Source organism: Ursus maritimus, unplaced genomic scaffold (genome assembly GCF_017311325.1).
Source record: "Ursus maritimus isolate PB19 unplaced genomic scaffold, ASM1731132v1 scaffold_12, whole genome shotgun sequence".
NCBI classification, from domain to species: Eukaryota; Metazoa; Chordata; class Mammalia; order Carnivora; family Ursidae; genus Ursus; species Ursus maritimus.
The window spans coordinates 13,840,293-13,862,947 of NW_024423564.1; the positions used below are offsets into that span (position 1 = coordinate 13,840,293).

Here is a 22,655-nt window from a genome sequence, read left to right on the forward strand (position 1 = left end):
GGACCCCAGCCTCGCTGCTCTGGTCTAGTCCCGGCAGCCAGGAGCTCTGTGGTGGGCAGGTCACATTCCCAGGAGAACGGCTGGGGAGGGTGCTGGTGGACCCTCCCATCGTGTCTCCTCCCGTGGAGAGACTGTTCTGTGTGCCCAGCTGTAGGGGAGAGAACGAAAGGCTGGTCAGCCGAGTGGGAGTGGAGGGAGGGGTCGCTGAGGACATGAGTGGGGGAGCCATGGCGTTCCTGTGGGCTGTCGGTGGTGCTGCAGGCAGGACTTCCTCCCGTCCTCTCCCTCGCCTCCCCAGCCGCCCCAGACACCGCAAGGGACCAGGCGGCTTTTCCTGGCAGCGGCCCAGGCCTCTGGCCAGACTGGCCTCACCTCCTACCTCCTCCTGGGGAACTAGAGACCACAGGGGGTGGTAACGGGGCCTGGTAGAGGCCTAAGCAGGGCTGGGAGAGGGGGTTGGCCACTGCCCAAGTGGCAGAGTCTGACAGGGAGGGAAGGCGGCACTTGAGTGTCCTTAGACCCCTCCTCAGGTAAGACCATCTCACTGGCCTTGGGCCAATGAACCAAGGGTGATTCTTGCTAACTCTAGCAAAGAAGCATTTCTTATTCCCACCCCTACACCATTCATCACAGAGGGTCTTCACACATGATACTCGGGACAGCAGGTCATAGGTAACGAAGAGGAAGAATCAGAGGCAGTTCCGGAACAAGGAAACTCGTATCCTGCCACTTGGCGGGCTAACCCTTAAGCCACCCAGCCTCCTTCCCGATGGGCCAAGGGACTTGCCCCCCTGCATCAGCCACGGGAGTCAGGGCCCCGCTCTCTCCAACCCCACCCCCACCCTCGTCCCTTGCCCAGCATCCTTGGAACGCTTTGTTCCCAGAGTAGAAATCCCCTGGACTCCATCCAACAGTTTGACTTTGGATCCCATGTGAAGCTCCCCTCCCTGACCATCCATAGGCCCCACTGGCGAAGTCCGTGATGGACGAGGAGGGCAGATGGGACCACAGCTTCTGGCTCCCAGCCCATTCCCATGCTCTGGAGAGGGAAGAAGGGAGAACCATAAACTGGACATGAGCCATGCTGGGTACAGCTGGGCCACAGGCCCTGCTGGGGCTAGGAGGGAAGAAGGACCAAGTGGGTGAGCTCCACTGCCCCTAGGTCCTCATTGCTTGGAGGGGAGGGGCTGGGGCCTGTGTTTTCTTTCTGAGCGTCCCTCTATCAGTCTCTCTGCCTCTGTGTTTTTCCTCTCTCTTGTCAGAATGGTAGGTAGTCTGGGGGCTGGCCCTGAATCTCCTGAGCTCCTGGGGCTTGGCCTGGACCCATTGATCTATGCAGGGTCTGGATGTGACCCCTGGCCTGGGTTCCCTCTCGATGTGGAATCTTGAGGGGAGGAAGAGGAAAGCTCGTCAGGGCCCGAGAACAGGCAGGCAGGGAAAGCAGAGGAGGAGTGTAAAGGAGATGGGGCAGAGGGCCAAGACCAAGGGGGGAAGCCGGCAACCGGTCTGAGGGTGGTGCAGCACTGAGCCACGAAGGCCCCAGGGACCTCGGTCCCTCCTCTGCTTTACCAGTCCTGAGGGGGTCTGGGTCACCCTCACTGCCCTGCCCATGTCCCATCTGATCCGCTCACCCATCTTAGCCCACCCCACCAACAAGGGGGACCCCAGGGTTCCAGATGTGTGGTTTCACGCTCTTTTCTAGATAGGCTCCTCTGATTTTGAGTGTTTGTTAGGTCCCTTTTCTGTCGAGGAGTGGCCCAGACCTGTCACTGTACACATGGAAAGGTCCTAAGGCGCTCACTTGCTTTTGGCATGGGGTGGGACTGGAAGCTCGAAAGGGTTACCCCAGCTAGTCGGTCAGCCAGCCAGTCCACAAATCAGGCCATTAGCCAGCTAGCTAGTCAGTTAGCCAGTCAGCTCACCCATCAACAACCAGCCAGTTAAGCCGTTACCAGCTGGTCATTGGGTCACCAACAAAGTCACCTAGCCAGCTGGTCAGCCAGTCGGTCAGTCAGGGTCGCTTAGTTACCTGGCTAACGGGTCACCCAGGAGGCTGGTCGCTTAGAGACAGCCAGCCAGGCTCAGGTGGTTAGTCAACTCTTAAGCCAATCAGGCCACATTTATTGAGTTTTGGCAAGTACGAGAGGCCCTCCCCGTATTAGAACATGGGATGGGAGAAAATGCCCAAAAAAGTGGAAGACATAGTCCCTGCCCTCCAGGGGCTTACAGCCCTCTTAGGGATGCGGAACGGACGTGTACACCCAGAGGAAGGCCTGGAAACGTATAAAAACAACATTCAAGTAAGCGAACGTTGATAGAGTATTAACCAAATACGCCAGAGGGGAGGGGTAGGAACTGAAGAGCAAGTAGGGGGTGGCGGAGTCAATCTGGAAGCACGGGATGTGGGGGGAGGGGCTGCCTAGAATTGGGGAGCCGGGGCTGAGGAACGAGAAGGGTCACATCTTGACCAACAACATGCATGACGACAATAGAAGGCACGGCTCAATGAGCAGGGGACACACTTGGGGGGGCTAGGAAGACAGAATGAGGGGTTAAACCAGCTCTACAGGCTCAGGCGACACGGGCAGAAACGAACAAGGTGATTCCGACAAGGACACACACAAACTCCTACACCCAGGTTAAAAAACGAAGTTATTTCCGTACGAGAGAGAAGGCCAGGCCCGACGGAGGTGAACGGGAAATGGAATTCGGGGTTTTAACAGATCACAAGCTCAACATATGACGACAGTACGATACGCAGCTGTTAAAAAACAAACAAAACCACGAATGCAATCTGAATCTTCATAGAAGAGAACTGCCCCGATCAAGGAAGGTAACAGTCACTCTGTGCTCTGAGCTGGGGGACAACATCTGGAACACTGGGTCCAGGGTTGCGCGCCCCATTTTCAGAGGGATATTGACAAACGAGTGTGTCCAAAGGAGGGCGACCCCTATGGTGAGGGGTCTGACAACCATATCATATAAGGAATGTTTGAGGGACTTGGCCACACTTAGCGGGGAGAATTCTTAAAGGGGATATGGACAGCTGACCGGAGCCACCGGAGGCCTCTCATGAGAAGCGGAGGGAGGACCATGGTGGAGGGGGGAGGGAAGCTCCTTCGAGAAAGGACTTCCTCACGGCGCTCCTGGGAGATGACAGGGAGCTTGCCTGGGACTCGGAGGACGGGCTCACCAGCGGGCTGACCCCCTGTCCGGGATGTAGAGAGACCCCTATAGGGTAGGACGCTGGCCAAATGACCTCTAAGAGCCTTTCCAAGACTAAGGGTCTATGGATCCATAAATCTAAAAGCAGGGATGTAGAAATGACCTTGGCTGGGGAGATGGGTCAAATAGGACGCAAGAGGGTGGTGTTAGGGCCAGCTGCTGGAGCAGCCTGGGAACCCAGCTAAGAATGTTGGGTTTGAAGTGGTTGGTGATGCAAATTCCCCAGGAAGGTAAAGACTTTATACAAGATTTGGTTGCTCTGGGATGGAAGGTGGCAGCAAGACTAGAAACCAAAAACAAAAATAATAACCTGATGCATGGGTAATAGAGCCTGGCCTCAGACTGGGCTGGGGGGAGGGGAATGGGGGGGCGGAGACCTGAGGATCCTGAAAGGAGACAGTTGGCAGGATCTGGTGATGGATGGAAAAGAGAGCAGGAGGAGAGGAAGTCAAGTGTGGGCCAGCCTCGGGGCAGTTGCTGGGATCACCAAGGTTGGATGATTGGAAAAGGGGGTGACTCATTTTAAGGGGTGGAGGGAGATCCAAATCAGAGTCTTACCTTAGAAACCCCTCTACACTGGCAGTTCCACCTGTCTGTCCTCATCCTGGGTCAGGGGGCTGCAGGCAGAGCAGAGGGCTGGCATAAGACCTCAGCAGAGGCTGAGGAGTGAGGGAACCCCTTAAGTCTGTCCCCCAACCCCCCCCACATGTGCTCCAGCCCTCTCAGATTTAGAAGACCCAGAACTGCCTAACCCTAAGGAGAAATCCGGAAAAATCCCAGATATCTAGGAAGAAGAAACGCTCTTCCTCCTTTCCACCTCCCCTCCTGTTCTGAGCTCCACTTCCTCAGAGCAAGTGAAAGAAAGTCTCCCCCAGATCTAGAAGAGAGACAGACGCCAAGACAGCACCCCCTCATGCCTTCCAGAGCATCCCCACCCCCCATAAACTCTCACCTGCCCTCTGGTTTCTCCATGGGAGAATCCGCTGTCTGAGGCTCTCGGTGGCTCTGGGGACAGACGGTAAAGAGCAGGCTCACTGAGGAGCTGGGGAACGGTGTGGGGACAGTGGCCTCACCCGCAGGCAGGACTGCCCAGGGGAGTAGATGAGAGAGTTATCCAAGTCTCCCCCAGCTACCCAGATGTGGGGATGAGCCACAGGGCCAGGAGAGCTTCCTGAGGCTTCCCTGCTGGTGAAGCCCCCTCGCCTCTCCCCATGCGGGCTGCTTCCTATCCCTGGGGCCCTGGGCCCAGGCTTCCACAGAACTCCCAGTGAACGCCCTGCCCCGATGCTGGCAGAGCAGCACTTTCCTCAGCCAGCTCCCCTCATGTGTGGGTTCTTTTTCCACTCTCGGCCCAAGAATATTCTCGCCTGGTCCCTTCCCGTTGACCTTATAAGCCTAGGTCTCCCGCATTTTTGAAGAAACCCTCCATTTCAACCTCCTATCTTCTGTGTTCAGTTGGGGCCCCCATCTTGGCGTCCAAAGAACCCAGGCAGAGCCCAAGTAATCCTGCGGTCTGCTTGACCTCCTCTACCCAGGCTGTGTCGCTGTCCCCATGAGCTGCCCTCCTCTCTCGGGGGCTCTCCTTACCCGCCGTCTCCACCTGTAGAACAGGAGGCCGCCGACGGCCAGCAGGAGCAGGGTGATGCTGGGCACCAGCAGGTGGAAGGTAAACCCGCGGAGCTGAGGGTCAGAGGGTCCCTCCTGCTGCCTCTCATGGCCTGTGTCAGTCAAAGGAACGGAGTTAAAAGGGGCCGGGGCCCCGGCCGCCCCCTCACTTGCTCGTCTTCCTTCCAGCTCTGTGGGGCTCCTTCGATCCCTGGTGCTCCTTCTGCCCTCCAGCTCCCCGAGGGGCAGCACATGGCCCCAGGAGTGCCTTCTGGGAAGGTTTGGCTGTGCAGAGAGGGCTGAGGGACTCCTGAGGCCTCGTGGGGGCCGCGACGGGGTCCTGGCAGAGCTTGGCTCCTGGTGGTCTCTGGGCGGGGCAGATGGACGGTCTGTCTTCTCAGGTGTGTGACTCTGGGCCTGGCCAGTGGGTTTTGCGGGGCCCACTGTGGGCAGGGGTACGCCTGTCATGTCCTCTGGCTGCTCGCCCCTGGCTGAGTAGAACTGTGGAAAAGGTGCTGACGAGAGGTCACTGGGCCCGGCGGTCGTCTCGGCCTGGACTCTGCCTCCTCCCAGCCTGGAGGAAGAAAGCGCTGCCCCTTGGGGTACGGGAACCTCACTAGCCTCTCCGGAGGCCTCTTCTAGGGTCCAGTTAGTGCCCAATGCAGAGTCAAGAATGTCTTCCATCCCAGGGACGGGGGCCCCGACAGAGGGCCGGGGCTGAGGTGAATCTCCAACGACGGGGCTGGCCTCCACCCCTGGGGGCTCAGGGGATTCAAAGCTCTGGCAGGTGCTCCTGGGTGGTCGCTGCTTGGCACTTCGCGGGTCCAGGTCCACTGTGCGGAGGGGCTGCTCACTGGGCAAGAGGGAGCTGCCTTCTGTCCCCTCAGAGTCAGCCCAGGTCAAGCCAGCCATAGGGGCCATGGAGGGGGCAAGGGGCTGCTGAGGGGAGACAGAGGCCAGGTCACTGCTAGGGGTGGCTTTGGGGTACAGGCAGTTGCAATCAGGCTTGGTCACCACATCTGAAAGAACCACAGAGAGAGGGAGAGAGAAAGACGGGGAGGAGATAGAGTCACCAGCCTCCAGCACAGCTTTCCCAGGGGGAGGGGTGGAGAGGGGGATATGGGTCTGGGGGGTCCCTCACCCCCTAATTCAGCGCCGGGGCTGAGGAGAGGACAGGACTGGAGCCAGTGCTCAGGACACAGGCCTCAGGCAGTGAAGGTACAGACTGCAGAGAGCAAAGAGTGGGGTTTAGAGGCACAGACTGGGGGGCTGGGGGTCAGGGAAGACCAGGGAACAGCCTTTCCTGGAGCTCCAGCTGGCTGGGTGCCAAGCCAGGGTTGAGCAGCGGCCTCCAGGGCTAACACAAGTCACCCTCAAGTCCCATAGACAGTGTTGGTTGGAAAGCAGCAAGGTGGTTTCATGCACAGCCAGGGGCCACACAGCCACAGCCACGGGCGGGAACAAGCTGGGGCTGGAACGTGGCCAAGACTTGAGGCCTTGGGATTGAAGCAACGAGACTGGACTCGGCCATTGGCAGGTCGCGGGGCCTCGGCCCCTGCCTCGGGGAGCAAGGTTGAAGATAGGAGGGCACACGTGGCATGGGACGCAGAGACGAGGACACGCAGGGTACACATGTGTGCGGCTGGGCCTGCACTGGGAGCTTTTGAACGATGCTCAGACTTCAAATCCAGCCTTTTCCCTTGAGGGGACTTTTAAGGCATCCTGGGGACTTCTGGAGCCAGGGAATCCTGGTGGTTCACAGCAGGGCTCCTGGCGCAAGGGCCCTGGCTCCCAGATGGAGCCTCGCTCTCTCCACGGAACCCCCTGTACGTTCAGCCAGCCTGCAGAGCCGGTGGGGAAAGCCTCCATGCCTACAGGGCTCTCCGAGAGGGGCCCCTTTCCCCTTCCCTAATCTCACAGCCACCAGCGTGATCCTTCTTGATGCCTCCACATGCAGACATATTTGGTATGCATGCACACACATGTCAGAAGAGACATGTGCCCAGGACCACCCAGAGGTACACGAAGCCACATATGTACACGAGAAAAGCACATCTGCACACAGAGGAGCACGAGTAGCAGCCAGGCTGCCTCCCCAGGGTCCCTCCGGCCTCCCTCCGGCCCCTGCTCTGTTCCCTACACCCTCCCCTGGTCCTGCGCTCGCTGGCCCGTTTGGTGCTTACCTTGGCTGGAGCACTTAGCAAAGCTGTTGTTGCAGTTCTTGCTGAAAACGTTCCAGTCCTTTTTCAGGAGATTCTTTGTTTCATTAAAGACATTCTTGATCTTTTCCAGCAACTGCAGGGGTGTCTCATAGAAAGTTCGGACACAGGCCTGGAAAGACAGCAGGGCCCCCCTTGGTGAGGATGAGCATTGGTCCATGTCTCTAGCTTGTTTGCCAAACTCCCTAGGCCTTTCTCACATCTGTCTTCTTTTTCTCTTCCATTTTCTCCCTCCACTCACCCCGGTCTACGGTGGGATCACTTCTGAGACCTTGAGCTATGTCGTTTATTTGCAAATCTATTGAACACATATCTAGGTGCCAGGCATATGGCAATTACCTGGGAATCATGCAATGAACACAAAAGACATGGTCGCTGGCCGAGCTGGACACCGAGTCCAGCAAGGCATTGGCCTTAGACACACCATTACAAGTGCGGTGAGTCACACGGAGAAGTGCGGAATGATCTGAGAATGTATAACAAGGGGAACTAAATGAGGGCTCAGGGGGAATTTCCCCGTGGAACCAAAGGAAAGATGATCAAGAGTCAACCAGGAAAGGAGGTGGGGTTGGAGAGAGCTGTCCGGGTGGTGGGAACAGACTGTGCAAAGGTCCTGAGGCAGGAAAGAGCCTGAAATGTCAAAAGACTGAAAGACGGCTACAGTGGTTACAGTAGTGCCACCTAGGAAGAAGGTAACAAGAGATGCAACTGAGAACGGTCAGCAAGGGCCAGGTCTGGCAGGCCCTTGATGGCCATGTTGAAAACTGTTACTTGATCCACAGACCAAAGACAAGACATCAGAGGGGTTGTTGGGGAGATGGGTGGTGGCACGATAAGACTCAAGCTTTAGAAGGGTCATCCTGCGGTGTGGAGAAGGTCACAAGGCCTTGGGTCCTTCTCTGGCATCGGTATGCCTTGGAAGGAGGGCTGAAGCTACTGCCAGTCCTGTCTGTTGAGCTGTTCTTTTCTCTTCCACTCATAGCACCCAGGCTCCCCACACTCACTGGAGCTCTGAGAAGCCTCTCGCACTCCTGTTCCTCCCACCTCTTGAGCTGCTCCTCAGTCTCCTTACCAGGCTCCCCTCCTCCACCTGATTTATAAATTCTGGCACTCCTCGGGGCTGTCCTAGACCCACCTCTTGTTTCACACCAGATGATGCCACGCACGCCCATGGCTTCATCGGTGGCCTACTTGCTGATGACTTCCAAATACCCAGTTTTTCCTTACACTGAGCTGCACAGGGAAGGACTGTAAGCTTTACTAGGCTGTGAGGTCCTCGAAGCCATCTCCGAATGCCCACGGACTGTGCATAGTAGGCCCTGGAGAAATGTGGACCCGACGGATGAATGAATGAACGTAGGCATGAGAAGATCTGTGCTCGGCTCCACCACTCACCAGCTAGATGACACTGGCCAAGTGGACTGCCCAGTTTGGGCTTCTTTCCTCTTCTGTAAAGTCAGAACCACCACCCCTTCCAGCCTCCCCAGCAGGGCTGTTGTAAGAAAGAGGGACACTGGCACTCTCTCGCCTTTCTTCATAAAGCTCCATCTCCTTCATACCTCACCTCGTACTTCATGGAGAAGATAGCATCCATCAGACACAAGGTCCCACTGCCCGCCTATGACACAGAGGCAGTGCCTTCTCTCCTCAGGGACTCTGAACCCCGCAGGAGACCGGTTCCTCTAGCCTCAAAGGCTCCCTCCCTCCTCGACTCCACCCCGCTGCTTCCACACGGGATCTAGGCCGTGTGCAGGGTGGGTGGCTGGTGAAAATACAGATCCCCAGGCCCACCCACAGACCCAGTGAATTAGACTTTCTAGGGGTGCCTCCTGGGAATCTGGAATTGAAACAAGCTCCCCAAGGGATACGTGTGAACCTTAACAGTGGAACACCCCAGGTTTAATACCTTTCGGTAAAAATGGTTTGTCCCGCAATCCCACACTCCCTCTGGCGACCTCTCCCTTTTTCTGTGCCCCTGTGGATCCGAGCTCCTCCACAGCGTGGCCTCCGCTCACCCCCATCGGGCACCCGCCTCCAGCAGCAGCTGTCCGGTGACCCATCGGACACCTTCCACCCCTGTCTTGCTTGACTTCTCAACCCCCGGTGATAACGGTGACTACTCTTTCCATCTTGAGCCACTCTTCTCCGTGCACCCAGCGAAATCAGACCCCTCGTTCTCCTCCCGCCCCTCAGGCTGCTCCTTCCCCGTCGCCTGGCTTCCGAGGGCTGGGGTTCCGGGGCCCTGTGCTACTACCGTCTCCTGGCTTCACACATGACATCCTTGCTGCCTCGTCTTATGTGTGCGTCTCGCCGGTCCAACTCAAGACCCGCGTGGCCAGCTGCCCGCGCCGCATTTCCGCTCAGCTGTTTCCCAAGCATCTCGGGGGTCACGTACCCCCAACTGAGCTCCTGCTCCTCCACCGAGCCTGCTCCGCCTGCTGATCTCCCCCATGTCAGAAGTTCAGCGGCTCATGGGAACGTCTGTGTGCTCCAGACACAAGCGTCCTGGAGCCGTCCCTTCCCTCCGCTGCTCCACCAAGTGCTGCCGGTCCTTCCTCCAAACTGGTTCCCAGAGCACAGCCACTTGCTCCCTTTGCAGCACCCACGCTCCGCGGGGCTACCAAACCCGTCTCACGGTTAAGTTCCATTAGGTCACTGCCCTGTTCACCAGGGCGTCCCTCACACTTCAGACAACATCCCACGTCTTTAAGACCCCCGGTGCACCCCCGCTGGCTCCGGCCTCCTCCCCTCTCTCTGTCTCTTCCAAGTCTTGGCCCTGGTGACCACCTTTTGGGCTCCTGAACGTGCATGTAGCCCCCCTCAGGGCTTTGTGCGTAGCCTTCCCTGTTCTGGAATGCTCTGACCAGCCTCACTGCTTCCTAACTCTTACTCCTCTTTGGACCTCAAATGAATATTCTCTTACTTGGGAGCCTCCTCCTTCCCTTCTTTCCTACCCCCCCCTTTTCAAATGAGAGTGCCGTTTGTCTCTCAGAGCCTTGTCACTGCCACCTTCTGTCCCCCATATTTTACTCATGTGTTTTGTGAACTGTCTCACCCCCACCCCAAATGTAAGCTCTCTGCACGCGGGTTTCTGGCTGGTTTGATCCGAGCTGTTTCGTAGTGTCCAGACCAGTACCTGGCACACAGTAGGCACTCAGTAACTATTTGTTGAATGAACGAATAGTCCTCAAGCTTCGTAATGCTACTTATTTGTGTCATTGTTTGTTTAATGGTTGCCAGCCTCCCCTAACCAGAAGCCCCGTGAGGGTGGCAGCCACGCCGTTCTTGCTCACGGTGACATCGATGACATCGTCATCGCCTAGCACTGTGTCTCCTGCCTGGCAAGTCCTTAGCAGAGGTGCACGGGGTGAATCCGTGAATGAGAGCATGAGTGAACAATGACATGGGGTGGGGGGCAGGGTGAGGCATGGGAACACACTCTGTGTGTAGGGCAGGCATGGGACCCCCCAAAGCCACCCTCCGCTCTCACTCCCTGCTCCCAGCTCCAGAACATTCCTACCTTGTCCTGCTCGTCATAGTCCTTGGTGAAGCAGCTCTTCAGCCTCAGAGAGAGTTCCTGGAGCTTCACGATGACAATGGCGTTGCGAGTATTGTCTTTGAAGCGCATGGTGTCTTCCATTATGTCTTGTACCAGGAGAAACGCCTTCTTCAGGTAGCACACGGGATCTTTCTGAAAAACGAGAACCTGGAGTTTATGGTCTGGCTAATGTGGTCTGGGAACCCAGGCTCTGTGACAGGTGCCCACATCCCCGGCGGTCGGAGGGCTGCAGCCTGCCTTAAGCCTGCCCCTGAGGGGGGTGCCGTGCCCCTCCAGTAAGAAGGGGGGCGCTGACCCCAGCTGCTCTTTCACGCTCTCTGTCTCTGGGATCTGGAACTGCTGGGAATTGGGGTAGACGGAAAGACATGGGGGTTCCGATCAGAGACATCCTCAGATTTCTGGAAGATGAGGCTTTAATCAGAACGGGGGCGCATGGGTAGGGTGGGTTCTGGGGAACTGCTCTCTATCTCTGTCTCTCTTTTGCCTTACCACGTGGCTCCTTCTAATCCTCCAGGCCACAGGGGAACTAAAGACCACCTGAGGGTCCAAAGAATAACCTCAGTGTTTTGTCGCCCTGAGAGATGGTGGTTGCCTCAACGGAGCATTCGCTCTGTATTCCTAGTACCCAGTCCCGCCGTTCCCTGGTGAAGGAAACTTGCTATGCTTGTTAGGGTGTGAGCGAGTGAGTGAAATATTGAGGTTATTCTTTGGGCCGTGAGGTGGTCTCCAGTTCTCACAGACGTATGTAGGGGTCAGGTGTGCAAAAGCTCAGAGATGGGAGCAACTTCCGGGCACGTCGCGGTGATATTGTATGAGGCACAAATACAAGCGGGTGTGGAATAAGGGGTGGGGTGGGGGCAGTTGAAAAGGCCTCACAGGCACAGGAAGAGCTTGTGCAAAGGCTGGGAGGCAGGGAGGGGCAGGCAACGGGGGGTGGGGGTGGGCGGGACTGTGCGTGGTAACCCCAAGCTGACCAACCTGGGCTTTCTCCTGGAACGAGGGGGGGCCCTGCCAGGTTTGGGAGAGAGAAATGAAGGTAATGGGTTGGAGTTCCGAGAGCTCCCCCTACTGGCGGGATGATAGGTGCCTTAGAAGCAGGGAGGCTCTTGAAACTGTCCAAGCAACTGATTGGGTGAGGCTGGGGCAGAACCCAAGCTGCTGGGAGGCCCAACCAGCAGCCCTTGGTGGCTGGCTGGGTGTGGGGTAGGAGGCAGAGGGAAAGGGCTGGACCGACTCCCTGGCTGCTGCTCTGTCTGTTGGATGGAAATGACATCCTTAAGCAAAACATGTGACCCAGAAGTCATATTGGTTTGCCTTAGGCTCTTAAAGCCAGCCTGCCTGGGTTCAAATCAGGGCCTCCACCACTTAGTAGCTATGCTCCCTTCACCTCCCTGAGGACAATAACCAAGATTAGCATATCACATAGTTGTACCGTCAGGATTAAATTAGAAAGTGCCTGGCACATAGTTAAGACCTTGATAGGTGCCAGGGCCGAGAGAAGGGCGCAGCAGGGGACTCGAGGACCTTGCTCAGCCCTGGACCCTGACACCCCAGGATGGAGCACCAGCGATCCTCCCACCCTCACCCTGCCCGGTTATAGGATTTCTCCTCCTTTCACGCTCCCACATGTATCCACCTTGGGGAGCACATAGACAGCCGGCCCATGGGCCTTGTAAATAACCATAACTCACCAGCTGTTCCTGGTCTACAAACTCATAGGCGATCTGGCAGGAAGTCTCCATCTGACTATCGATCTGTAAGAGAGAGCAGGCCAGTGGCGTCAGGGTATCTGCAGCTCGACCGAGGCTGCCTAAGAATGAGAACTAGAGTTTCTGGGTGGACCAGGTTTTGATCCTCCTCAAACTCCCCACCAACCATACTGGGAAAGACAGAGCCAAGAGAAAGACTCGTGCCTCCCACATGCCCAGGATGGGCTGTAGAAGACCAAGAAGTCTCCTTCTTCCACCTCCCACTCCATGAAATCCGACAAAGAGCCGCTAGTTACAAGGAAGAACTATCTAAGAGGATACAGGGCATAATCTTCCGTGAAGGGTAGTGAGCTCCCTATGGTGGCAGGAATTTGAGCATAGGCTAGACAAGCTCTGGGGATTCAGGATCTATAGGGGCTGGGGTGAGACGTCCTTAAAGGCCTCCTTGGGCCCCAGAGCAGTGTTCTGTGATTCCAAGCCTCAGAGAATGCTGTGGCTCTTGGTCTAGCTGGGACAGTTGCAGCAGCTACAAGAGGGAAAGTGTGGAGGTAGGAGAGGTAGCAGGCCCAGCCTATAGGCCCCAAGCTCAGGGCCCTGGAGCTGGCCTCAGCCAGCGGTGCTCTACCCTGCCTGGCTGGCCAGAGGAATGGTAAACTGTCTTCTGAGCAGGACAGCGGCCATGATGGTAACCTCATTCTGCCTGGCTGAACCACATTTGGAATTGTTGACCTCTCCGCCAGCCCGATTAGAATAAGGCACGGGGTCCTCCATGGCGGCCTGGGTGAGCAGTCCTTCCCAGCCCTAGGGCTCACGCAAAAGCCAGGAAAGGGAGGGTGGAGGGGTGGGAGTGAGGCAGGAGCCTCCTCTCCAGATCTGGCGGTGGCCCTGGTGCCAGGTTGGCAGCATGTGTGGGAGTCCAGGAGTTAGAATCAACATCTGGACGTAGCAGGCCGACCAGGCGGGCTTCCCGGAGGAAGCATCTCACTGAGGGAAAGCAGGCCTCACCAGCCTCTTCTGAGTCCAAGGTTGACCTTCCAGGCAATCATTAACCCAGGCAACCGGCTGGAAGCCCACCCTGTCCACTGTCTGCAGCGGAGTCACCGAGGGCTCAGGGTTGGGTGTGGGTCAGAGGCCCTGACCCCGAGAAGGTCCATGAGGAGAGCATCAGTGGAGCCATGAATCAGGGCCTGCACAGCCGTACTTCTCCACCTGCAACCCTTGCCTTGGACCCTGCTCCCTGGCTCCTGCCTCAGTTTCCCCAGCGGGGAGAAGGTAGATAGGCATGGCCGCACACTCACCAGCTCCTGGAGGAACTGCAGGTGTCCGTTCCCAATCATGTGGCTACAGCGCTCTGACACCTCCTCGGTAATGCTCCCGCTCGCCAGGAGACAGACCAGCAGCAGCAGGGGCTTCAGCCATGTCTGTAATAGAGAGTGCCTCATTACTCCCAGCTCTCCGTCTCCCTAGGAGCCCCCATGCCCTGCCGGGAGAGGAAAAACAAGGATCTCATCCCTACAATGCTCCAGGCTCTGCCCCTTGCGCCAGGATGCAGCGTATCCCAAATCCAGCAAGACCGGCGTGCACAGTCTTGCTCTCCCTTGATAACTCCCCACATGTCATCTCCTCCTAGAAGCTTTCCCAGATTCACGTAGGCCAAGCCTGACTACGCACTGAGCATTTCACGACGACATGGGAAGTGTTCCTACCAGTCTAAATTTCAATTACACAGGAAAGTCCTTGAGTGCAGGACTTGCATCTGCTCACTGTTGTGTCCCTGCAACATCAAACACGAGCCAGACATCTTGCGGGCTGCCCGATCCTCTCAAGTTCATGTTCACGCACCCACTTCCAGACTTCAAGCCAGAGACGTTTTCCCTGGGCCCAGCCCTTCCTCCCACCTGATTCCACACAGGTCTGGCTCTGTTACTGGAAAAACCAGGGCCCCAAACTCAGTTTCACTGGGAACTTATCCCATGCTGGAGACTTTTTTGGAGCCCTGGGTGTGTGTGTCAAAAGGAGTCCAACTGCTTAATCAGAGGCAGCAGTGCCAGCCCTAGGCCATCCCTGCCTATCGGAGCCCCATCAGGCTCTGCGTCCAGCCAGCCAGCTCTTATCATGACCAGGAAGTTCTCTGAGATCTCGCCCTCCTTCAGCTTCCACCTGGCCCGGGAGCTCTCGCCCTCAGAGTGACGGGACTGGCCCCTGACACCCCATCATTCCCCTTCCTTCTTCTCTCCCTCCTCCTCACCGAGGTCCCCTCCACCCTCTCCCTGGCCCAGGTCTCCCCTTCTCCAGCCGGAGGCAGAGGGACTCTCAAGCCTTCTTTCCCCAGCTCAAGGTTGCCTCCTAGCAGCTGATGTCCCCACATTCAGGGAAACGCTGTCAGGGTGGGGTGAGAGCTGGCACCTTCCTGGGCTCTGGGCTCTGTCTCTAACCCAGATGATGAGACAAATACTGCAAATAAACAGCACATTGGAAAAACAAGGAGGCTCTGAAATCGGCCTGCACAACATGCTGATTTACATATAACTAAAAGCCCCAAATGTGTGTTAGCTCCTACCAGGGAGGAGACACCCTGGCTGGGCCACCAGGGAGGGTGCAGGGAGGAGTGGCCTCAGTGAGGCCTTGGAAAATGGGGAGAACTTGATGGCAGAGAGAGGGAAGGGGAGGTCTGGAGGGAAGAGGCATGGGATGGCCCAATGCCATTCAGGAAAGGGGTCTGGGGAGGGTCCTGGCCTGATGGTGGGGGGGGGGGAGGAAGAGTGGAGAAGAGGGACGACCATCATGCGGGGACCTCTGGCTCTGTTGGGCAGTTGAAGAGGTAGCCCTGGGTGGGAACGGCTGCCCAGGCCCTCCGGAACTTTAAGTTAGGGACCCATTGGAAACGGGGCCATGCAGAAGGTATGTCTCTGTTTGCTGCCACTGAGGCTCTGAGCCCCCAGTTTTAGACAGTATGGAGGAAAGAGTCCACGGGAAAGGGGATACTCAGGAAGACAACCTTGCCACAGGTGCTTCAAGGTGTCGATGTGTGAGGACAGCTTCACCCCAAGGGCTGCCCGGCTTTCAGAGCTCTTTCAGGCATTGGTGTGGGGAAAATGCAGCCACCACATGGGAAGCTGACTTCGAGGGTGGCCAAAAAGGACCCCCACCCCTGCCCCTGGGGTCCCAGTTTTGCCTCAGAGGAGAAGCTGAATGGGCACCCAAGGGTTAACACTCTGGTTCTGCACGCCTGTGGCTGGGCTGGCTCTTCTCCCCCTCTGTTCTTCCTCCCACCCCTCGGCCTCAGCCTCTGGGACAGCCACGAAAGCACCCCTACCCAAGGCCACAGACATCTCAGCCCGCCGTCCAGCCTCACCTGTCCCTTCCTCCTCATCAACAAGAGCCCTGGAGGGACCTCAGCAGGACCAGCGGGACCGGACCTCCGGCTGCTCCTGCCTAAACCCAGCCCCCTGTTCTCCCCACCTTTGCTTTCCTCATGGTCTCCCTCTAGCCCTTATCTTTGCCTTGTTGCCTATCAGCTCCCCCTCCTCGATTTCCCCTCCCAGCCCTGTCTCCTCTCTCTCAGCTGGGTTCTTCCTCCCCTGGGGATCTACCGGCTCTTCTCCTTCCATCTCAACCCCACCTGCAATCCCCTTCCATTCCCCTCCAAATACCTGTCTGCTTCTCTCCCAGCCAAGTTTCTCCTCCCATTCTGCTCTAGGGCTGCTAAGAAGTGAACCTACTGGTTGACTACCCTACTGTTCATTGATAGTGCCACCCTGCACTTTCTAGGAGCCGCCCCAGCTAGTGCCTGCAGCTGGGTCCGGACCTTCCCCCATGCAGCCCTAAGCAGCCCCTAGCGCACCCACCAAACCCTTCTTCCATCTTCCTCTGCCACTGCTAAGCCCAGGATCTCCCCAGCTGACTGAACCAGATTTTGCAATAAAAAGATTCAGAACTAGTCCCAGGCAGCTCTGGAGTCCCGTGCCCTGCAAAACAGACTTGATCCAGCCACCCAAGTCCCCAGTAGATCCTGCCCTCCTGCTGGAACAAGTAGAGGCTTGCCCGGTTCCTTCCTTCTGCCAGCAGGTTCCTGGGCACAGGCCCTGGCATTCTGTAAGCTGGATGACCCCTGAACTTCTCCCACCCAGAAGCGCCCACTCCCCAGCAGGGCCTGGAAGCCTGTGTGGGGCCCACGGGGAAGGTGCCCACTGGGAAGAAGCCACACTCAGCGCACAGCCACTGCGCTGGTCTCTTGGCGGTGTCGAGTCAGAAGAGAGAGAGGCAGGGGCTCCCACAGAGCTGGCACAGAGCCTCTGCCCGTGGCTTCGGACCCCTCTCTCCTGCCAGCGGATGCCTCAGTGTGCGCCTCCGTGCAATGGGGTGAGCAGCCTCCCCTTCCCAGGGAAGTACCGCAGCCCCAGGAGCAGCTGCAGGGCGCCTCAGGCGGCCGGCACGCAAAGATGGGAAGGACACCGGAGCCCGCGGTCTCCGCGGGGGAGTGTCGCCGGCCGGCGCGCCGGGGCAGTCGGTTCCGAGGAACCGCGCCGCCCGCTCCCGCCGCAGCCCTGCCGGCCCCCCGCCGCCCCGCGGCCGCCGCTTACCGTGGGAGGGCAGCGCCCGGCGGCGCCCCGCGCGGTCATACGGGCAGCTGGGTCCCGGCCGGGCGCGTCGGCCGCCCTCGCTCGCTCGCTCGCTCGCTGGCCGCCGCAGAGCCCGCGCCCCGGCCAAGAGCCGCGCTGCCGTCCCGGGGGTGCGGAGAGCGGGCGGCGGCGCCGAGAGCACCCAGGCAACTTTCACTTTCCACCAGCCGGGCTCCACTGGCCAGCTCCTCGGCACAGCCTTTTAAGCAGACTTGTGGGGCATGTGGTTTATGGGAAATCACCTTGGATAGGCGCCAAACACACAGACACACATACACACACACACACACACACACACACACACCCGCGCGCGCGGGCGCGCGCGCGCGCACTGCCACAGAACCCAGACACAGACACACTCCAGAGCCCCACTGATCCGCCTCCCCTCCCCCGCCCCTGGGGCTGGTCTTCCCCGTGGTCCTCCCAGTCGCCCTGTTTTCTGTGCTCGGCTCCGGAGCCCTCCGCAGAGTAACACGGGCTCCACCGCCTCCCGTCGTTCTGTGCGCCCGTTCGGACCGAGCCTTTCCTTTTCTTTCCTTCCGCGCTCTCCAGGCAGATCCGGTGCTCTCTCTCTCTCTTTCTAATATTCCTCTCGAGGGACTTTCCCTCCAGGCCTGAAAATTCCCAAATCTGAGCAGGAAATGGGCTGAGAGCAGGGGCAAACACTGGAGCCTGGGGCCTCCCCGGGCTGCGCACGCGGCAGCACCTGGTGGCGCTTGAGTCAGCGGTTCACAGCGGCCCCCTTCTTCCCGGGCAGCTCGCCCAGCCTCGGCTCTCTCATTCCGGGGGCAGGGTACAGGCGGGGAGGCTAGCTACCTGGCCGGGAGGGAAGGGACTGTGTTCCGTGGCACAGAGCCGGGAGGCTCCGCTCAGTGCCAGGAGACACTCCGGGCACTTGACCTGCCGGTGATGTAAATGCTGGCTGATACCTGCGCTCCTTCCTGACCGCCAAAACCTGGGGTGATGGGCACCTGGGCCCTAGATTTCCGTTGATGCTTTTGGAAATGCATTTTTCCGAGATCCTTAATCACATTTTGTCTCTCCATGAGAGCAAATCTCAATGAAGCCTAATAGGATGAGCCTATTAATTATAATGCCAACCTCAGGCTTTTTTTCTTTCTTCCATTCATTACGATTCAATGTTTCAATCCCTCTGGGAGGCCACCCACCCTCACCCCCTGGGAAGGACATGATATGTGGCCTGGTCCCAAAGGGGCATCTTTTGTCCCTTGCTCCAGCCCCAAGCAGTAATTTTACACCCTCATGCCCTTGCTCACACTGGTCCCTCTGCTTGGAATGTTCCTCTCCCCCCTTGTCTTCAAGGCAAACTCCTCATCCTTCAAAAGTGAAATAATACCACATCTTCCGCCAGCAAAGCCTTCTTTGACTCGCCAGGCAGATCAGTGGTTCCTATTTCTGTATTCCCACTGGACTTGGCTCCTTCCTTCATGGTGGCCCTGATAAGTTGTTATTCATTCATTCTCCACATTATTCTGAGAAGTGTCTACGGGGGTACTGACAGTTTCATTGGGCCCCCACTCTCACCGAGACTTCCTTCAGGCTGGTCCTTCGCTCACTTACTTGGAACAACAGTGCCTAACACATCCTCAGTACCCAGTTAACTGTGATTGAGTCAAATGTGGCCATTAGAAAACAATTCATTCATCGACAGATAAGCACCATGGGGGTCCTCCTGTGTGCCAGGCACTGTGCTGGCCCCCCGGGGGATATGATGACGGACATGCCCACATGTCCCTGCTTTCATGGGCTTGGGAGCAGTCAGAGCTAAGGAGTGTGGACCAGTGATGGGTTCTCAGGGCCTTGCGGAAGGAAGATAAGAGACAGAGCCCAGCCAGAGGAAGGAGGTTAAGGATTTACTTCCCCCAGGCGTGCTTTGTCAAGTGTCCCTGTACAAAAAAACCCCACACAGCACAATAGTGCTTAGGACTGATACGAGGTTAGAGGAAGTAATGTGAGGAGATAAACCTCTTGGCTTGTTGAAAGGAAGTCAAATTTTACCTGCTGCCTCCTTTACCACCCAACGCTTCCTCGGGCTCACCGGAAAGCATCTGTCCTCCCCTTGGGCGCAAAGCCTGGGTCCCTGTCCTCCCTCGACTGAAACTGTTTGCATATCTAGGTTTGAACCCTGACTTTGCCACTTAGACATTAATTTCCCTTTCTTGCCGAAGTGCTGAGGATTGAATGGGACGGCACGCGCAAGTGTCTCCCATGGGGCCTGAAGGGAGTCAGTCCCACTGTTGGAGTTACTCTTGTTATTATTATCATCGTCTGTCTACTCACAGGGGCCATGAGCAATGACACAGCAGTGGCGCAGGGCGCCAGATTTCAGTCCCAGCTCTACCACTCATTTGCAGTGTAACTTTAGACAAGGCCCTTAATTCTTCCGAGCCCTTCTTTTCCTGGTTTGTGCAATGACAATGGCAAGCCCTTTCCCCAAGGAAGGGTTGTGAGGTCAAATGGGCGACATGTGGAGGGAGGTCTCTAGGGCAGGCGACAGCGCAGAACAAATGCTTGGTTATGAAAGAACACTTTGGAATCTGGGGCTGTGGGATGCTGGGAAGCTCTGTCTGCACAGAGCTGCAGAGGGACGAGCAGGGCCCTGGAACACCAGGACTCCGCAGCGGGGACTCACAGCTGTCTCGTGTCTGTTACCTTAAAAGGAGAGGCTCTGAATCTGCTCGACTTCAGATGGGTCTTACCACCTGACAGGGGGAAATCGAGGCTGGAAGAGCTTGAGGCGTGCCTGATGGGCTCCCCTGGGCTGCATTGCCTGTGCTCTTTCCTGCACTTGGGCCAATACTCCTGTCCCTTCTCCCTGCCCATTTGCCTGGGAGACCTTAGGCGAGCAGGCAGGCAGGTCCTCGTCGGATCTCAGAGCTAATCCAGCAGGGTGTTTCCACGTGCACAGAGCTCCTTAGTTGTTCACACCAGTGTGGGCCTGCCTGTGCCCAGCCATGGGCAGGGAGGTTGGAGCCATAGAACTAGAAGCATTTCCATCCCGGAGTGCCTTGAATGAGCAAATGAAGGCTCAGACAGGCAGAGGCACCTGCCCCAGAGTAATGAATCCGTCTCCTGGATGCGGGGCGGTTGGCGGGGGGGTCTTCAGGAGGGAGGCCTGGAGTGAACCAGCTCCGGGTCCCATGTCCTCTCCCTGGTCAGATTTGCTGCTGTTCTCCACACTGACTTCCGGGGGAGTCATGTCCTGAGCTGGGTCACTGGGGAGGCATAGAGGAATTTGGAACAATCCAAGATCTTGGTTCCGATGATTTCCTAATGTAACATCATCAAGGGGGCAGCACTCAGCTGACCCTGGAGGAGGGCAGAAGGGAGTACGAGAGGGACCCTGCTTACCAGAGGGATGAACCAAGGGTGGGAGGAGAGAGGCTGAAAAGAGAAATGGAGGTCGATGGCAGGAAGTGGGAGGAAAGCCTCATTTGCTGGGCGTTGACATGTCATTTCCTTGAAATTATTTGACAGGCAATATCCCCTTGAGATCCTTTCCAGGGAGTTGACTTCTATCGCAAAGGGCTTCCTTGCTGCTTCTTTCTTCTGTCCCTTTCTTCTCCCCCTCACCTCCTCCTTCCTTCCTTCCTTCTTCCCCCCCACCTTTCTTTCTCCTTTTCTCTCTTTCTCCCTTCCTCCCTTTCTTCCTCCCTCCTTCCCTCCTCCTCCTCTCTCTCCTCTCTTTCCTCCATCAGAGTGGCCCCATGGCTCTTTGGGAACTGGACCCAGCGGGGGTTGGGGGGGTTGGATAGCAGCAGACTTGGTTGCTGGCAGCTACAGAGGGAACACGGCTTTCCTGCCCCAGCGCTCCTAACAAAGTGCTGGCGAGGACCAGAGCGTGTTAAGACCCCTGGCTGACCAGGTTAGGTATCCCATCTCCCGCCCTGCCCCACACAGGCTGCCCTTCTAAACACATCTTCTTCTCTTTTAAGAGGGTGGGTGGAGGACATGAAAGGTGGTAAAGCAGCCATAACCGAGGGATCTTTGGCAGGATTTCTCATCAATTCCGTGGGAATGGAAGCTCCCTGCCAGCCACTTTCCCAGGGCTGCTGTGGAGACTTCGTATTTGATAAATGAACAAATGATCGAGCCCTCTTCTATCCCGTGGAAGACTACCAAGGTAGGTGTTAAGAGCACTCTTCACCTGGCTGGGGGGATAGTCCCCTTGTCCCTGGAGCTGGGGAAATACCCATGCTGATGTCACGGCATGCCACCGGGAGTCTCACCCCTGGATGCAGGCATTGTTAGGAGGCTGTCTGGGTCAGGGGCCCAGCTCTGCCCTCTGCTTCCTGCCCCCAGCGGGCTGGGCACAGTCTCCTGGATGTGGGCAGGAATGGGTCCTCCCAGGTTGCTCTCAGGAGCTCCTCAGAGCTGATCAGTGAAGCCTAGAAATAAAGCAACTTACCCACGGTGAGTTTCGACATCCCAAGTGCCCCTCGCTACCCCCTAGAGTCACAATCCCTCTACTGAGGAAACATCTAGAATGAAATTTTGTTCCAATCTTCATTGGAAAAAGAGAATCACAAGGAGGATGAGGTGTCTGCTGGTGTCCAGGCAGCACACAGGCCCACTTCCTATCTTTGGTCCTGTGTGACTTCAGGGCAAATGAGGCAGAGAATTACCTGGAAACAGGAAGTAAAAACCTACGCTCTCTGTATTCATCTGTTAATGCAATAAGCTTATGTTCACTGTTGAGTGCTTGTTGGAAGCTGGGTCCTGTGCTCATCCAGGCCAGCTGAATTACATGCCCCCCCACTCCTAGAACACCAGGGACATTCCAACACGAGTCAGGGAGAGGAATGATGGGAAAGTTCGAGATGCCCCAAGGGCCAAAGTGGCCTGGCTTCTGGAAGTCATTGAAGGGAGTCAGAAACCTGGAGAGAGAAGAGCCTGAGGGTTGGAAGAGTTCAGTTCCCATATACCACTGACTACAGACCCCTTTCTTCCACTCCATGTGATTTAAGGGGATTGCTTGCCTGGGTTTTCTGTGTTGGTTTGCCTGAGGCCCACTGGGAAATCCAAGAGGGGCCTTCCTCACTGGAGAGCCAGGCTGGGCTGGATGGGGCCGCCCGGAGCAGGGGCGTGAGTGCGGGAGGGAAAGCCTTTTTCCAGGGTTCTCCTGTGTGAGGGAAGGAGAGGTAGGCCTGACTCCCACTCCAGCCTGCAGCACTCATCACTGTGGCTGCCCTAAACTCCAGGCCCGGGGCCTGGCCCAGCCATAGGCCCTCCAGCCGGGTGGCAAGCCTTCCTGTTGGCAGGTGCCGTGCGCTTTTCCCCAGGGCGGAAGAAGAGTCAGCGTGGCCATCACCCGGGGAGCCGTGGAGGACGGCGAGCAAGAGGTTACTTCTGCAACCTTCCCTCTTGGGTAGAAACTTGGCTCTGCCTCCTGCTAGTTCTATGACCCTGCGCAGGTTACTTAACCTTTCTGTGCCTCAGTTTCCTCATCTGTAAAATGGGGGTAATAATGGCATCTTCCTCAGAGGGCTTCTATAAAGTTGTTATTATGTGTAAGGTGCTTAGAACCTTGCCTGGAATACGGTATGCTCTATAGGGGGCAGAATCCTGAGGCCAGGGGGGCCCTGCGTCTGCTGACCAGTCAGCGCTACCCCATGCTCAATTAAAAGAGGACTCCGGGGCGGCTGTGCTAATGCCTTCTCAGTGGTGCCCTGGCCTAGGGAACTGGGGGGGGGGG

General features: G+C 57.2%; 2 protein-coding genes across 2 annotated transcripts in view; one reads left to right on the forward strand and one right to left on the reverse strand.

Moving 5' to 3' along the window:
• Positions 1-16: 16 nt before the first annotated feature.
• On the reverse strand, positions 17-17,195 carry CSF1 (colony stimulating factor 1). The gene is made up of 9 exons (XM_040626936.1): positions 16,901-17,195; positions 13,616-13,738; positions 12,300-12,362; positions 10,570-10,740; positions 7,014-7,161; positions 4,813-5,849; positions 4,178-4,230; positions 3,784-3,842; positions 17-148 (listed from the first exon to the last, which is right to left on the reverse strand). The coding sequence occupies exons 1-8, from the start codon at positions 16,937-16,939 to the stop codon at positions 3,797-3,799; spliced, it is 1,680 nt and encodes a 559-aa protein (XP_040482870.1). The 5' UTR covers positions 16,940-17,195; the 3' UTR covers positions 17-148; positions 3,784-3,796.
• Positions 17,196-20,474: 3,279 nt separating this feature from the next.
• LOC103675008 overlaps positions 20,475-22,655 on the forward strand; it is a 2,728-nt gene continuing 547 nt past the window's right edge. The window contains exons 1-2 of the mRNA XM_040626725.1: positions 20,475-21,083; positions 22,222-22,302. Coding sequence (XP_040482659.1) covers positions 21,045-21,083; positions 22,222-22,302 — 120 coding nt within the window. The 5' untranslated portion in view covers positions 20,475-21,044. The remainder of the gene's footprint in view (positions 21,084-22,221; positions 22,303-22,655) is intronic.

Excerpts from the sequence above, each read along its gene's own strand:
- CSF1 (XM_040626936.1), bottom strand. The coding sequence starts at position 16,939 with ATGACCGCGCGGGGCGCCGCCGGGCGCTGCCCTCCCACG. Across the intron at positions 12,363-13,615 it reads TGCAGTTCCTCCAGGAGCTG|ATCGATAGTCAGATGGAGAC; the intron begins GTGAGTGTGCGG and ends TCTCTCTTACAG. Across the intron at positions 3,843-4,177 it reads ATGGAGAAACCAGAGGGCAG|CCCCCTGACCCAGGATGAGG; the intron begins GTGAGAGTTTAT and ends CTCTGCCTGCAG.